The sequence below is a fragment of the Doryrhamphus excisus genome, chromosome 3, assembly GCF_030265055.1.
Source record: "Doryrhamphus excisus isolate RoL2022-K1 chromosome 3, RoL_Dexc_1.0, whole genome shotgun sequence".
NCBI lineage: Eukaryota > Metazoa > Chordata > Actinopteri > Syngnathiformes > Syngnathidae > Doryrhamphus > Doryrhamphus excisus.
In genome coordinates, this window is record NC_080468.1 from 5,087,673 (window position 1) to 5,105,970 (window position 18,298).

The 18,298-nt window shown below is 39.4% G+C and overlaps 1 protein-coding gene across 4 annotated transcripts in view; it reads right to left on the reverse strand.

The window, feature by feature from the left end:
* tnr (tenascin R (restrictin, janusin)) overlaps positions 1-18,298 on the reverse strand; it is a 155,755-nt gene that overhangs the window by 8,367 nt on the left and 129,090 nt on the right. For all 4 annotated transcript variants that reach the window (XM_058066130.1, XM_058066133.1, XM_058066132.1 and 1 more), the window contains 5 exons: positions 16,955-17,098; positions 9,049-9,179; positions 5,892-6,024; positions 5,285-5,436; positions 5,101-5,197 (listed from right to left, as the gene is read on the reverse strand). In XM_058066130.1, the coding sequence (XP_057922113.1) occupies positions 5,101-5,197; positions 5,285-5,436; positions 5,892-6,024; positions 9,049-9,179; positions 16,955-17,098 (657 nt within the window). The remainder of the gene's footprint in view (positions 1-5,100; positions 5,198-5,284; positions 5,437-5,891; positions 6,025-9,048; positions 9,180-16,954; positions 17,099-18,298) is intronic.

Below are 18,298 nucleotides of genomic sequence, written 5' to 3' on the forward strand. Positions count from 1 at the left end.
TTTTCCCCCAAAATGACTGACAACACTGCAATGGTTGGTGATATCACTTTGTAAAGATATTTTACAGTCTGTAAATCTGAAATTAAAGGGTTTACTTTTTTACTAATAATTTTAAGTACTTGGAGTCAACAGTTCAGAACAATGGAGATTGTGAAAAGGCGGTGAAGAAGCGTGTGCAGGCAGGATGGAACAGGTGGAGAAAAGTGTCAGGAGTGATATGTGATAGAAGAGTTAAAATGAAAGGAAAGGTATACAAAACTGTGGTTTTGTATAGACAGCCATGTTGTTTGGTCTAGTGACAGTGCCACTGAGGAAAAAGAAAGGAAAGGTAGCAGAGATGAGGATGCTGAGGTTCTCATTGGGAGTGACCAGGATGGATAGGATCAGGAAAGAGTACATCAGAGGGACATTACATGTTAGAGGCCTTGGAGATAAAGTCAGAGAGGCCAGACTGAGATGGTTGGGACATGTCCAGAGGAGAGATAGTGAATATATTGGTAGAAGGATGCTGCCAGGTAGGAGGCGTAGAGGAAGACCAAAGAGGAGGTTTATGGACGTAGTGAAGGAGGACATGAGGGTAGTTGGTGTGAGAGAGACAGATGCAGAAGACAGGGTTGGATGGAGGTGATTGATTTGCTGTGGAGACCCCTGAAGGAAATCAGTTAATAAAATATTGTGACTGTCTGAAGGGGAAAAGCCGAAAGAGAAAGAAGACTTTTTACTAATACTGCTACTACTAATAATAATGTCTGTGCATCAGTATGTTTTTAAATGCATTTTGGTTATGCGGAAAATATCAGAAAAAATATATTTATGCATGTTCGGTTCTATAGTGCTTCATAGTAAGGGCATAGAAATAGAATTCAACTGTAATCTTTGTTGAGAATTGTTATCTTTATGTTGAGCTAGCAGGTAGAGAACACACATTTTCATTATTAAGATATTTGAGTTGAAAAATGTGTTCAATTTGGGTTGTCACTTGTCATTCAGGGTTGATGGTAAATCCCATGGCTAAACCAGTTGAGAACCACCAATGTAGAGGATCTTCTACTCAGGGTTTTTGCAGTAGCTCCTTTAAAACAGCTGCATGTTCCTGTCATACGGTATGGAGGATCTTTGACTAGATACTGCGTCATTTAAAAAAATGCATTTTGAGCCTTTCTTTCAAATGTTTGTATTTTCAGGCTTCAAAACAGCCATTTGTTCAGTGCTGCCTTGTTGTCCAGAAGGACGACCAACAGGAGTGTGTGCTGTCAATGGAGCAAAAAGTAGCTCTGCACCCTGAGGTCACAGACTGCTTTTATGCACTAAGAGAAACAAGACATGGCACGGAACATAGAAAGGCAAGCTTAACCTTGAAGTGGACTGAAGTCTTAAAGTGCACAGGAAAAACCACACATCTTGCAGGTTATAATAAATATGATCAGCTCATGTAAGCAAAGTATTTGCAAAACATCAAAAGATGTTATACAGAAATATGTTTTTAAACTTAATAAAATAAATACTGTGTGCCAAACTATTTAAAAAGTGCAGAACAGTCCATGGCTAATTTTGCATGTAACATAGCCAACAGTAGCCGACCAGAAAAGTTATTCATCGCTGTCCTCTGGGGAACTAAAACCACAAGTCTTCCTTTTCAGAATTGAAGAGCGTCCTTCCTTCGTCACACATGTTGTCGATCTCTCTCTTTCGGTTTGCTCTCTGTGTTCTCTTCATCTTGCAGTAATTCATCCATTCAAAACCCATTGATGTGTTTTTTATGCTTTAAGGATCCACAAAAGTTGTTCTTCGCATTCGGCTGTCTGCTCTCTGTGTAGTTATCCAGTCTTCAAGCACATATTCCAGTTAAGGTGAACTGCTTTTCTTACCTCTGATAGCTTTTATTGTCTTTTTGCTTTTCGTCAGCTGTTCATGTTACCATCTCCAACATCTGACCATACATTCATTTATGCGAAGCTTACGCGAAGCAGCCATGTTACTTTCTCTGGACAGCAAGACTGATCACCTTTAAGTTGAAAGCGGCATATCTATTTTGTTGTGTGTTTTCTATGGTGGAACATTATGACTGTACGTATGTCTCCATCAGGGCACCATGTCTACATTCCGGTACAGTAAGTGATGGTATGCACCTAAATGTTGGTTGCGACCTGGCATAAACAAAAGAAGAACGCCTCTCCATCGTCAGGAAGGGCATCCTGAATATAAAGTGGTCAATATGCGGCTCACGCTTTGGCGACTCAGGAAAAAGCGAAAGCAAACAAACAAAAAGTGTTAGATGGATAGATAGATACTTTGTACATCTCCAAGAGAATAGCATGCCATTTTATGTTTTGTATGGTTTATTGTATCTGCATTTCTATTTATTGATGTATAATATATGTGAGCGGATGTGGCGTTTATCCCTGTCTTCTTAAGTTTTATGTCGGGTCACTTGAGGAATTGTTGGATATTACTACTATTTCTTCGGGCGTTATCGCTCTGGAATTCATAAGAACCATTACAATGGTTCTAGGGATGCCATGGTCAGCCTTTGAGTCATCAATGCTATGTTTCAACAATGCTATTGCTGCACACATTTTTTACTTTCCCTTTTTGTTTTCATTCAACATAACAGGCATTGCAATCTTGGAGGTATATTTATGGTATTCATTGACTAAACCAAATCTGACACTTGCATTTTACATTTGATTTTAGTCTATATTGTGCTTGCTGTTCCTCACTGTAAACTCCACTTTGGGCGACCCGGCTCCACTCAACCACAGCGACAGGTTAAGCAAACACAGAGAAAGGTGGATTCGCTGTTCTTATTGGTTGTTTTTTTGCTGTTATGATGGACTCCAATAGTAATAGTGTTTTCTGAAATACATTTGCAGCACAGCATACAAGGTTTGGGAAAAAAGTTATACACCGTAAATTACTGTAATTAATTATTCATGCAATATCATTCATTTGTAAGACCTTTTATATATCTGTGGTACTGAATAAACGCTATCAATGGTTGCTTCAAATTGGGGTTGGATTAAAAAAACACATCAGTGTGTGCTTATCATGAATAAACTGACTTTGTATTATGATCCAACATATGTGAAGTGGGCTTTGTAATGTGCTGATAGCAATGCCATAAAACTCCCTACGGGTCTTATTTAATTTCTCTAATCAAGACGCTCAAAAAAACATTTTTTTTTCTTACTTCTCAAGTTCCTGATGTTCTTAATGAAATATTCATGCAAAAGTCTCTTTTAATCATCTGCAGCAAAACAACAACACAACAAAAAAAATGGCATTTGAAGAAAGGTAGCTCATTTGCACATTTTGTAATGAATATAATTATTGTTTCGTAATGATGATGCTGGGGGCGCGGGGGGGGGGCATCTGCACTGTGTGGGCTTTTTATTAATTTGTTCAGAGTGGTAGGAGAGATGAGATTTCCACTTAACAAAATGAAAGACAAAATAAAAAGTTTTCCATCTACAATGTGAAAATACAGAAAATAATTGGTATTAATTAGAGGTGTCACAAGATGAGACAATACACAAGATTGTTTCCTAGCACCTTTGCCTCCATGCTGTTATGTCCATTAAGGTTTAACAGTCAAGTGTAACGTTTAATGTAAAGGGGCTCACACTGTTCATGCCGTTCTAGGGAACAAACACACAAGGTGCTGAAACCAATTCACAGAGTGAACCTTCTTCCTACTTATTTGGAGGTGAGAGACAAGGAAAAAAAACATGCATGCATGCACATGGCAATATATTAAGGCGAGAAAAAGAGTTAATTTTCATTTATTGTGTAATTAATTGTCCTACTCCTAGTCCCCAAGAGACATTTTTTATTCTGAATGAGAAATCATGCCACGTTTAAATGTTCAATCTCCAACCAGCTAGCAAGTATCCTGACCCCCATTGATCATGAAAGACACAACTTAGTCCTGTCCCTTTAAGAAAGTACTCCTAATCTCAATATGTTATAAATTTCTTCCATTCAAACCTCTCCACCACCAAAAACAAGGGACTATCAAAGGACTACACAAGAAACACATGAAAAAGACTGTAACGGGCTACAAGTACCAGTACCAGTACTAGTGCAATCATTTGAAAATTGTCCATCTCATACTGGCAACCTCTTCATAACCGTACCTGTAAAATTATGTTAAATTAATAATTATGTTATATTAAGTGGTAATCACAATGAATTATACATTAGTCACAGAGTTGTCAGTGTGGAAAAACCTGGGCTAGTGGTAATTTGGTGCATCCTGGGATAGCAAGCAAGATGAATATTAATACAAGTCACCTCCTGCAGCATATAGGCTGTGCATGAACACAATTATTCATATTATGGCCTAATTCTGAAGTAAAGTGAAATTTAGTTTCTTTCTTAGCTAGATATCACCCCCAAAAGTGTCAAAAGACTGTAGGCGATGCTAACTGACAAGTTATTTGTTTGACACTCTCAAAGTGTTAAAATAATGCTCAAACACCAAACAACAATGGACAATGCAAATATTTTCTATTTTAAGGCCCTCCTTAGGCAAAAGTGTTTTTAAGTATGTTATAACAGTAATGTAATGTGTAAAGTGACACATTTGTAGTGGTGAAGTGAAATCATATGGTACAAATAAACCAAAAAGCCAAAAAATATTTATCCATCATGGCATGAAAACATCATGCCATTATTGACTTCCAAAATTTATGGAAAGTGTTGCTATTTGACACTGGCCATTATGCACATATCTGGACTAAAATCCGGACTAAAAACGTATATGAAAAACACAAAGCAGTGCTTCCATACTTCATAATTTTATATTATAGCCATGATAACATTTTGTGTTGGATGACAAACATATAATATTCATATATATATACACCTGGAGTGTGATTTATAATGGGAAAATTGCATAGAGATGTGCTTACGCATGGTTTTATGAATCTGAATATTTTTAGGTGTACGCACACTTTTAGTATGATTTCAGTCAGCTATGCATGTGGGAGCTGTATTTGGATCATTTCGTTTTTCCTGTTTTTTTGTCCACTACGCTCAAAACATCTACAAATTATGATGTGCTTGATGATTTCTGATCAAACAGCCGATGGATCTTACCTAACCAGAATTCATCCTCCAGGTTCCCAAAACCAACTCGATAGTCACTCCACTTCCTGGAAAAGTCTGTTAAGCCGTTTTGACGTCGCTGAAATACCTGAACATCAACAGTGATCATATGTCAGGATTACCAATAATAACAACAGTCACTTAAAAAGCAGTGTTGCTATGGAATAGATCTTACAATCCAGCCTCCTTCGTCTGTGCTCATGTCACAGTACACCTGCACACCCTGGCTGGGGTCCCTGTTGATGTAAATGGTGTAGACGCCGCTCAGCGTCTCGCCGTTCAGCAGGTGCTGGGCACAATTCTGAGGTGTCGCAAACAACCGACTCCCTGCAGTGGAACAGAAGAAAAACAGGAGGAGGAGGGATGACACACTTGAGAGGATTTCTGCCGACATGCATGGCACCTGGAAATAAAAAAAGCACCTAACAGCAAAACAGGATTTTTTTTTTCTCCAAAGCTGTAATTAAGATGTTTCTATGCAAAAATTGGATGTAATGCAGTGTGACAAAAAACTGTGACTGCAATTGTAATACTGAACCCATGTCGTAACACACTTAGAAAGGGTGTCCTGTAATGAAACAGCATCTATGTCAGGCATCCTTCCATTAGAGTCGTAGCTTCAGTGGTATTCTACATAAAAGCTGTCAGTCAATTGATTGCCAAGGAATGGGACGTGTAGGCTCCAGCATGCCCCTGTGACCGTAGTGAGGATAAGCAGTATAGAAAATGGATGGATGGATGGATGGATGGAATGAGACGTGTGTGCGTGTGGGTGTCTTTACCTGTGATGAAGGTGGTGGAGACGACAGCGCTAGTGTCGAGGCCTCTCGCTGCTTGCAGCTTGACAGTGAACTCAGTGGTCTCGGCAAGACCCTCCAGACGAATCCACGTGTCCTCTGAGTCGAGGATCAACTCCTTGTATGCACAAAAAATACATGCACAGTTTACTTGAAAATTAAAACTACAATTAATATTCAGGCTATATAGAGCCGTTCATATGTTTCAGCCTAGAAAAAGTGTTTAATGGAAGTGAATGATTTTGTACAGGTGTATTGAGAAAGTGAGGGGAAATATACACTACAGTCAAAAGGAAAAGCTACACAACATGTTTTTTTTCCCTTCACACATATTTAGAGCATTTAGACATGTCTGAACCATCTCAGTCTGGCCTCTCTGACTTTATCTACAAGCCCTCTAACTTATAATGTCCCTCTGATGTACTCTTTCCTGATCCTATCCATCCTGGTCACTCTCAATGAGAACCACAGCATCCTCATCTCTGCTTCCTTTCTTTTCTTTTCCCTCAGTGGCACTGTCTCTAGACCAAACAACATGGCTTTTGTATACCTTTCCTTTCATTTTAGCTGAAACTCTTTTCTCCACCCGTTCCACCCTGCCTGCACACGCTTCTTCACCTCCTTCTCACAATCTCCATTGTTCTGAACTGGTGACCCCAAGTGCTATTACTACAAATAATTCATTCATTCTCTATGCCGCTTAATCCCCATTAGGGTCAAGCCGGGCTTTCCTGTTCAACGAAGGTGGCTCTTTTAATGCAGGTGTATCACCATGGTAACACAACCCGCCAGACTTTTAGCTTAAAATCGGCTATGAAAGTGCTGCTGTTTCACTGTGTAACTCATTCGGAGTTGGTGTCACTTATTAAAAAAATAATTTGAGTGGCTAATTCACACTGATTTGCTATCATTGCCTGATTAAATTCCCTCAGTCTGCTTCTGCATTGAGGGTAAGATGTATAGAAAATGCATGGATGGATGAATCCTTCTTTCTTTTCTTGTTTACCGCATGTGAGATCTACAGCATCCATCAGAGAACCAGCATGTTTTTGTGTGTTAGTTTTCATTTGATACAGGTAAAAAAAAAAAAGTTTTTGATCAAACAGGTTTTGGGGAATAAAAACAAAGAAAGATATATCACGTATTCCTCGGCAATGCGTCTGTGTGAATTATGCAGGAGAGCAGCTGGTAAATGGTGTCTGTCTGTCTCCAAGGATACACATATTCTCAACCATTTTAGAGTCAAGACAAGACATTTATGGCTGGCAAAACTGAGGATGATATACACTTTCATACACACTGTGTAAATTTTGTTCGTGTGGTGGACTTCACTCATACCAGATGCCCGGAAGACATGGACATGTGCTTGTCGTTGTGGACGACAGGTGATCTGCTATATCCCTGCATAAACACCGGGCCATTATGATATATTATGCACTATGTATGTTAATAAGATAAGCTACTGTGTCTAATTAGAATAGTTTAGGATCTCAATGGCAAAGGATGCTGAGAAAGTCTCAAATTTGAATCACAACCATGCCATTATACAATTTAAAACTATGTAAAATCCTTAGAGAGCCTTTAAAAAATGACAGAAAAGGGCACTTCGGCTGAGGAGGTACTGTTTGTTTTGAGCAGTTATTGTTGAGCAATATGAATTCAAAGTGTAATGATGGTAGAAGCAACTGTCACATTTATGGAGGTTGCAGCTCGCGCTTGTGTTTGTTCCGATTTCAAACACGGTTTTTATTAGATCAACAGAAGAGAAAGCATGTTTTGTAACAGCAGGTAAAGATACTGCATTACTTCTGTCACGATCCTCAAGTTAGCCTGTGTGACAGTTTAGTTATTTTACAATTCTATGCTTTAGTTCCTGTTTTATGCTCTTATTTTGGTAACGTTTCTTGTTTGCCCTGGGTTTTGTTCGCCTGCTTTACTTTCCCCTTTTCACTCACACCTTTTGCTATTTGTGTTCCCCTTCTATTTAGTTCAAGTGCGTGCACCCTAGTTTGTTGTTGCATTGTTTGTTGTAGCTCCCCACGCTACTCCAACCGTCTTTGCTGGTGTGCTGCTGCTGTATATCAGCCATAATCATTAAAAGTAAACTTTTTATCTGCACTTGGTTCTCCTGCTCTCTGCATACCGGGGTCGCATCACAATGCAGAAGCCGAGACGTAACATTTTCATTCAGATGAGAAAGCAACAATATAGTCACATATATTATTTTGGTCCCAGCAGTATTTTCTGTCATATTTTCCAAAAGATAGGACCAAATTCTGCTTTACAATCTCACAGTATATGCTGCAATTTCCCTCAGTGAACCACAGTTCAGGCAGCACTCGTGCAACCCAGCAGTAGACCATGGTGCTACCACCTCTATTCATGACAGTAGGCAAGACACAATTGTCTTGCTACTCACTTGTGTTGTTAGTTTTTAAACATGTGCTGACTCGGCTGCACGGTGAGTGTGGTTAGCGCGCAGGCCACAGGTTCCCGGGTTCGATTCCCTGCTCGGGCATCTCTGTGTGGAGTTTGCATGTTCCCCGGGTACTCCGGTTTCCTCCCACATTCCAAAAACATGCTAGGTTAATTGGCGACTCCAAATTGTCCATAGGTATGAATGTGAGTGTGAATGGTTGTTTGTCTATATGTGCCCTGTGATTGGCTGGTGACCGGTCCAGGGTGTAACCCGCCTCTCGCCCGAAAACAGCTGGGATAGGCTCCAGCACGCCCTCGACCATTGTGAGGATAAGTGGTAGAAAATGAGTGAATATTTAAAAAAATGGCAGACATAAATTCAGTATGCAACTCATAGTGGAAAAAGACACCCTGGTGCGTGTGATCTGGGGTCACCGTGGCGACAAGAGATGCTTTTCAGCACACAGTCAAGTGTATCATTAACAGGATGCTGACATTGCTGTGGTTTATTATGTACTGCTGTTATTTTAAGTGAAGCTATAAAAGTCACTATAAAGAGAAAGATTAAGTGATCTCGGCACAGTGGCTCTCTCTCCATACATGAGGGTCATCCGATGGTGGACCACATGTGTAGTCACTGACAGGGAATGAGGATTATTCATGATTCTCAACATTTCCATTGTTTCCAATCAATACATTTAAAGTGTGTGCGTGTGTTACATACTTTACGGTTGCCGTCAGACGACTTGTAGGTGAGCATGTAGTTGTCAATTTCGGAGGCGGGCGGTTTCCAGGAGATGAGAGCACTGCGGTGATTTACTTCGCTGGCTGTCAGGTTCAGAGGGGCATCCATGGCTGTCCAAAATAGAAACACATACACAAAGAGTTTTTGAGGGCGCTTGAGTTTCACTGCCAGGCTTGCCAATTAAAAGTATTCAGTACATTTTTGTTACTTTGCTAAACCAAAGGTCAGCTTACTCAGATGTTCTTACGAGTTTTGTGGCAGATTTATAGTCATAAGATACTAAAAACTGAAATGATCTGAAATCAAGTTAAATATTTTAGTTATTTTGTTCTTACTAGACTTTTTTCTTACCATACTAAACCTCAGATACATTTTACATTATATTAATAAATTAATAAGCATGTAAGCAATTAATTAAGCAATGAACATGTCAAAGCGCTCGCACCTGCATTGTTTTGTGACACAGTAAAAAAAAAAACAACTTTGTTTTTCCCTTCATATTTTTTCATTGTACTTTTCATAAAATTAATGTTAAAATCTTGACAAAGGACACTAAACTCATCACGGGTGGACGGTGCTGCAATGCTACCTCTGTACGCCAGGCGGAGCCAGAAGAACTCAGAGCCCAGAGGGAGGTTGACGTCATTGCAGCGCCCCAATAAATGCATTGCTCAGATGCAAGGCATTATCGGAAAACATTAAGGAAATTTTTATTGGTTATATATTTCTCAGGTATATATTTTGAGTGTTAGATTGCTGCGTGATGAGTTTTATTATTTTTCGTGTAGCTGAATAACCCTTGTGTTAGCATATCTTACACTTATTCAGCATGTCCTCTATTCTTTTATTAATGTTAGAACTTGCCTTACAAGATGACATAATATCTGTTTTGGTGAAGTTTGTAAAATAAATTACTCGCAATAAATGCGATTTGTACTCTGGAGCGACTTATGTATGTTTTTTTCGACCTAATTATGAATTTTTGGCCTTGTGCGACTTATACTCTGGAGCGATTTATAGTCCAGAAAATACAGTAATAACTCTCTGCTATTACTAATGGTTTGACAAGCTCGTTGTGAGTGCTATTTCTTTAGCTTCTGCCAAAGAAATAGCTAGTTTCCTCACTGACTTACGAGGGCAACAGTAAAATTTGTAGTAGTTCTAAAGTAAAGGAAATGTCACGAGATTAGAATTTAGCCATAAATTTGCCGCAACACCGTATAAACCACAGGGGTCAAAGAAAAAAAAGAAAAAAAGTGCGGCTTGCACACCGGAAATTACAGTGTGTATAAATCTTTCCTGTAATAAGAATCCATGGCGCTAAGTTGAAGGCGAGGCGTCCATCTGATCGGCACCTTGTTAATAACAAAAGCCGTATGACTCATTGACTATCTGGCCAGATGAACTAGACGATATAATCAGCAGCAGTAAAACGGCCCAAGCAGCTGCACAGCAAGCAAATGTGACCTTGCGGGCTGTAAATTAACATCTTGGAAATGAGCTTCAACAGATATTTTATTGACTTGCTGATGGCAAAACATTTATGTGAAGAGTGAGACTTGGAAGAGACAACCGTGCTGGGCTACACGTGTTATTTATTTATCTATTTTTTTTTATTTGGTCACTAGACTACATGTGCTTTTTTGGACTGAATGATGGAAAAAAGCAACAATGACCCATCTTCAGCTTAACCTAAGCTGCTTCTGTTAAATATCCCAGACATACGCCAGAGTGCTGCTGATGGGCCAACTGCAAATGATTTCTGGTCTTTTCATCTGCAAGACAGTGAAAGTCTAAAAATAGGTCCAAAAGACTAGGCCTCACCCAAGTTTTTTTTGTAGTTTTATTTAACAGAACTTACTTATTTCTACTTTGAAGGCGAGGATGGGAGAGTCTGAACCCTTAGGACATTCTGGGGACATTGTGTACCATAAAGTTCTTTACTTTCACTTTGGCTGTATGAAATGAATATACTCTACTTCAAAATTTCCAGATGATGAGATTTAACATTTTTCATCCATGGGTCTTAAATTATTAAAAATGTCAAGACTACAGGCACATTCATTCTTCTTGACCAAAAATTTCAAGACTATTAAAAATGTCACTTTTCATACCACATTTATACCACCACCAAATGGCGGACTTTGGTCCGGATTTGGACCTAGTGTAGTGATGATTATTTGTATTGCACTTTACATTTCAGCTGCAGAGGAAAAGGCTCCATCACTTATAGTGCAGAGCTTAGTTCTGGCGACTTGAAGGGTTTTTTGTGTGTGTCAATACTTAAACAGAATTTTTTTTTTTTTTTTTTAATCATCCTCAGGTAATATAAGAAATTGCATTTTAATTTGAACCAACTGTAGCTGAACCCAACTGAGTGGCTGGTGATAATACAGTAGATTCATATAAAAAGAAAACAAAGAATATCTACTTGGACATTGAATTAATTTTCCAGCATAGACAAAAGAAAAAAACTCTCCAAAAGTCCACCAAGCAATCACACTGCGTTGTGTGAAACCCCAACAAGGCTCAAATGGCAATTTTCCACGTTCACTGAATCACATCCTCACAAGCATTCAAAGCCTTGAGTGGCAAGCCCACCCAAGTTTTACTGCACATTACATCACCAACTTGCCAGTGCATTCTTTTCGCTTAAAACAAGAAAATTACAGTGAACCATACCTCAATTTCCCTAACTTACATCACCTGTGTGTTTGGGTGCACATGGTGGCGGCGGCGACACGCTCTCGACTCGTTTTTAGTGTCCGACAGAAACATAACTTTCCATTGCAAAAAATGCAAATTATAATATTCAGTGTATATAAATTCTGTATACTAAAATATATTTGGAATTACTGCATGGATTTTGCTGTAATTGTAGTGCTCGTCCGTATCTTTGATCCGTGCAGAGTGCTCTGTGGATGCGAGCAATGACAGGTGGCTTGCGGCAACCATGCTCTTTAAAAGTATTGAAGTATGATGTAAAAATCCAAGTTTCTAAAGTAACAGAATATGAAAAAAACAACATATTGAACCCAGCAGACAGCATTTTGTGATGGAATATTTGAGTTTTTGTCATGTAATAAGTGACGAAAGCTGCCCAATCATGTCCTTATGCATTTTTTTGGTCCATAACATTTTTTAAAAACTTTTGGTCCACACTAGAGTGCCAAAACCAAGTGACAATGCAGCCTTAGCAAACAGCAAAGTAGGGGTTGGTCTTTGGTCTTCACGCTGAAATATGTAAACAAAGTGGATAAGATGAAAGCCGTGTTCAATAGAGATGGGGAAGCAGTTTTACGTTTTGTTTCCTTGCTGTCGTGTAAATGAACTGACGCCCTTAACACAGAGATACGGACTGAGCTGTGACTATGGTGTACCGTTACACCCCTGGTTTCCTCTTATTCCCACATCCATTGCACACTCCCTATCTTCCTCACATTGTCATTCTCTGTCCACATCCTTATCTGACAAGCTCTGATTCTCCCTGCTAGAGAATGAACTGCATTTATCTTTTTGACTCGTCTTATCAACACTGACGCCGTGGTGACAAGCGAGAGTTTAGAGGGTACTTATTAAAAAAAAATTAGTATAAACTAACCATGACATAGATATTTGAATAACCGAGTTGCAGCAGTTAAACCAGATGTTTGACTGTCTGCTACTTCGGACAATTGGACGGAGCTGAACAGCTTTCAGCAAAATGAACATTTATGAATATTAACAATCCTTTATGGAATAAATAGAACTAGCAGATGGCATGTTTATTCTTTCATGGGGGAGGGGGGGGGGTTCACCTCCCTGCACAGATTTCCTACTGCATAAGGCCACTGTAGGCTACCAGAGCTTTTTATTAACCCCTTGATACTGCTTTTAGATGTACTTTATCTGTGCTTTCTGCTTTTATTATTTATTTATTTTTTCTGTAAGTACTTAGAAATCAGCCTGTGACAAAAAGAATAAAAATATGAAAATATATCGCTAATGAGTTCATATAAATACATATAATATAGTATTATTAGTAGTAATAATTCAATTGTTATCAACATAATAGCAAGGTATACAATTAAAATAATGAAATTAAATAAAAAATACATTTAAAAAAGCCATATGAAATGTGTATTAATTTAAAAATGAACACATACAGTACATATTAACCATTTTTTTCTTATATTATTGTTGTTATCTATTTATCTTTATTATTTTCTCTTCACTCAGGGTGATAAGTCACTTATTAACTGAAAAAGCCATGGCCAAATATGGCTAAAAAGCCCATTCCAAATACTAAATACTAAAAATCATCGAGAGGCAACATTAAATATGTTTCCATTTATGAAACTGCACTGAAATTCTTTTTTGGTTTCAATCTCTATGCTTAAGTGGCCAATTTAAATATTTACCTTTTTGTTATTTGTTATGTTTGTGCCACACAAGTAGCAGATAAATTGACATGAGTCTGGAGGAAATGAGGTTAATATTTTTGTGCAATTTCCATTTAAAGTGCTTGTTTTGTGCAGTTTGCAAGAAACAGACATGAGTCGAAATCACAAACTTGATGGAGAATGTCACCTTAGCACAAAGCGCATCAACTACACTCAGTATAATAACATATGTGCACAATTTTGCTCTCTATGGGGACAAGAGCTCTCAAAGTATGCCTGACAATAGGTACTTGTGGGGGGTGGGAGGGGATGATACAATATTTTTGTAAGAGGAGCAGCTGGAACTCGGTGACTGCAGCCTGCAGCATGGATCTCTGCAGCTGCGTCAAAACAACTGAGCATTTTCTTGCAAGTGGGCTCCAAGGAGATGGAAAGTGTCTTGGTAGTGCAAGTTTCAGGGATATACGAGTAGATATACTACACACGCACATTGAATTGCCTCACTTCCCTACTCTTCAGGCATCTCATTGAAAATATCAGCATTTGGTGATTCATGCTGCGGAACAATAAGGAAGTCCTTGTCATAATTATGCATGAGTGTTTCTCACATCTCTTCACTGCACAATGTTAAATCCATCAACACACATCAATACAAACATCCTTAACACATCATCTGGCAGCATTTTGTTACTTTGTTTTGTCATGTTGCGCTAAGAGGAACACATTCGAAAAAATACAGCACTTATGAAATGTGTATGTAGTGCATTTTGACCAGGAGATCAACTTGTAATTTTAATATTATGTGTATTTTACCACATTTTCTCGATGGACTATTGGGAGCCATCACCACCCTGAACTCAGACATACAACGTACCCGGTCATTAGCATAATGCAAATGCGCAATATTTCCATCACTGCCTCTGTTACTACCTCAATCATATTTATTTATTTAACAACCCAATACAATACACTCATATGTGACTTTACTCATCTGTATACACCAGTCATTATTTGCACTATGACCCATTTATCATTGCACTAAAATTAATATATCTGCAATATGTCTGCTCCTGCATATGCTCCTGTGCAATACTATGTGTATATTTTGGATATCTTGTATATATCTTGTTAAATTGTCTTTTTTACTCTACTTTTATATACTTCTTTTTATAACCTTGACTACTGCACTGAAAGAAGAAGCTCTCCAATCTCGTTGTACATCTTGTATAATGACAATAAAGGCCATTCCATTCCATATTTACAATATGGATTCATGGTTCTGTTTACTTGTTTTAACTATCAGTAATTCATGCTAAATAAATTAAATACGCTGCACGGCGGTTGAGTGGTTAGCGCGCAGACCTCACAGCTAGGAGACCTGAGTTCAATCCCACCCTCGGCCATCTCTGTGTGGAGTTTGCATGTTCTCCCCGTGCATGCGTGTGTTTTCTGCGGGTACTCCGGTTTCCTCCCACATTCCAAAAACATGCTAGGTTAATTGGTGACTCCAAATCGTCCATAGGTATGGATGTGAGTGTGAATGGTTGTTTGTCTGTATGTGCCCTGTGATTGGCTGGCGACCAGTCCAGGGTGTACCCTGCCTCTCGCCCGAAGACAACTGGGATAGGCTCCAGCACCCCCCGCGACCATCGTGAGCATAAGCAGTAGAAAATGAATGAATTGATGAATAAATTAAACATTCCTTTCTACTTCTCCTACTACTTTTTGGAGTGCTGAATTGTGCAACTTCCACCTCCTCTAGTTCCACCAGGAAGACACCAAGGCATTGCCAGGCCAGCTGTGAGACATAATCCTACCAGCGTGTCCTAGGTGTCCCCTGGGGGCCTTCTCCCAGCTGGGCATGCCCGGAACACATCACCAGGGAGGAGTCTGGGAGGCATCTGGACTAGTCCACCTCTGTTGGCTCCTCTCGAAGTGAAGGAGCAGCGGCTCAACTCTGAGCCCCTCACGGATGACTGAGCTCGTCACCCTATTTCTTAGGGTGAGTCCAGCCACCCTATGGAGCCACTCTGCCTCATTTGGTCGTGTCAAAAGTGAGCCCCAGCCCAGTGGGTCACATCATCATCGGGACTACTGATTAGCACTTCCTTGTGCTCCTAAACAGAAGGCAATACAAACTTTCCTGGTTACTGTGAGAGAAGTTTTGACTGAAACAGTCTAAAAAAAAAAAAAGCAAGAGGCATGTGGTGCACCAAGCAGAACGTCTTGCTTCCATCACTTGTGCCAACAACATTTGTTTATTCATGTATCACTGTGTGTATGTAGAACACTGGAACGGTTCTATGTTTGTTCTTAGCCTCATTTATCTTTTTAGGTCTCTGCAGCACTGCTCTCATACAGAATGCTGTCATGGCGTGTGTGTGTGTGTATTCTTTACAAAGCATCTTTTGTACAGAAAGTGTTCTTTACTTCCTTGTAATTCTTTTCAGAATGGCCCAAAAAGTTTCACTAAAATGGAGCAACGGTTTCAAAACGGATTTCTTTCCAGAATTATCTTGTGAAGATGAATAGAATTAAAGGTGTCATCACGAGTTATCTACATACTTTTTCTACTTTGCATGTGATTAGTGTGAAACTCTTGCTATTGCTATAGTTTGCTATTTACCTCTGCTACACGATTGGTTCTGTTGCTGCTGTTTTGTGCAATGTACTCCATCAAAGTTTTCACATTTCAGAAATAACAGAATCTTTCCAATAATCACCTGTTTCCAATTAACTCCCTGTCTTCTCTGTGGTTTAGGTAAATAAATGCACTAGCTATAATGACATTATTTAATAGGGTTGTCCCGATCTGATATTCATTGCAGTCCAATGTTTGACATAAAAAAAGTATCAGATTATATCGTCCTGAATCTAAAGTTTCCAAAATTAGCCGTCAGATACATGCAGTCCATTCCCTAATCTTCACATCAATCCTGCAGTGCCTGAATAGAGCCCATGTGATCACAGCAACACTGTGTGTTAACGTGCTAACAAAGTAGCAAGAAGTAAGAGCGATGTCAGTTGTGTGGCAGTACTCTTCATTAAAGTCCGAAAAAGATGCAACATTTGTGCAAAGCATGCACAAGTTTCCCATGGTGGCACAGAACCGACAAAGTTTAATACGAAAACGTCAGACAAGATTTATTGTGCATGATGACCCACCCCAGTCAAGAGAAAGTAATGTTGCGTTGCTTTTTTTTATACTTACTATTGCAGACTATTGTTTTATGTTTGCGTAATATCACTTGATCAACCAAGTCTTCTCTCATGCTGATATCGTATCAAAGCAATATCATTCAGTCAATAAGGCTGCAATATCAGCATCATATTGGAAGTGAAAGAGTCATCTCGAGACATCCCAAGCATTTACTGTCCCAAAGTGTGAGTGTGATTCATTCATCCATCGAACTATGGTGCACTTTTCCACATTTTCAGGTGCAAGAATGCCATAAAGGACCGCTTCAATGGAGTAAAACCACATACTACAATACAGTACTTACGTGTCTGCAGGTTGGCGATGACAGTGCCACTGGTGAGGGGTCCCTTGGTGGCATAAAGGGATACAGAATAGGATGTGCTGGGCTTCAGGTTGGACAGCTGGTGCTCTTGTTTGTTTCCCTCCACCAGGAAGGTATCTGCTGTCACTTTGAAAACACAAGCAAAAAGCATAAAAAGGATGGTCTCATTTACCACTTCCAATGGAAAAGCACAGTTTGATTACCTCAGGGTCTTCGTTATTTCATGAACAAGTGTGTATTTGTCTTACTGCTGTGTGCAGTGTCGACAACAGGTTTGAATTGGCAGTGAGGTATAGTGTGTACAATGATGCTAAAGCTGAGCAATACAATTCTTACTGGACAAGCAAAACGCTGACATAATGAAAAGCAGGCTTCCCTTGACATTTGTTTTCTGCCGGTTCATAAAAATCAGAATGAATAATGGTTGAAAACAAGGGACTTTTCACTTTTGACAACTACGTATATCGAGTCAGAAAATATTGCTGCCTCAATATGTTACTGTAAAATGACCCCCCCCCCACTTTGGTTTGCTCAGGCACAATTTTAACTTACCAGAGTGGCTTTGTTCGTGTGATGACAACTGATAGACTCATATTATGTGTCATTATTAATCATAGGTAGTTGATATCAGTGATTAATATACAATCGTGGACAAGGTAAAATACCCTGATAGTCCGGGTGCTAAAGGTTAATGCCTCCCAACAGTGGGCCGAGGAGAACATTATGCATTTCAAGTAGTTAGAAGCTGCTGGAAGAGGTTATTTTGCTTTGCAGTAACCCGGCAGGTATGCCAGGTACGCTTCATGGAGCAAATTATAAACAGACCCTGAGAGGCCAAGCAATATGGCTATCTCTCACCTATCTGTATAAGGCTGTCAAGACAGTGAGGACACGAGCTGCATCGCAAAAAAAAAAAGCATACTGCACAGTAACTGCAATATTTTTGGCCCCGGCCTTAGAAGTTCAACCAAGCATGATGAAATATACTGAGGGCAAGACAAATGGCTCCGTGTTGCCTCGGAGGATGCGTCACACTCTAAATGGGAAAAACCTTGGCGGTACCTGCTGTATCGAATCTCTCCTCAGTGCATGAACAAAAATAAATCTGACAATTCCAATGGACCCTACAGCTGTCCCATCTTTAGGGGGCTATTGCATACTGCAGTTAATCGTTTAATTGTGCAGACAGCATAGGGAGAGTGGTTTTCTTTAATGAGCTAGTAAGTCAAAATTAATTACAGTAGCACCTTTTATGAAACAACCATGCATCATACTGACAGTGGCATCAATATACGGTCTGCTCTGTTAAATCTGCCCTTTGAAACT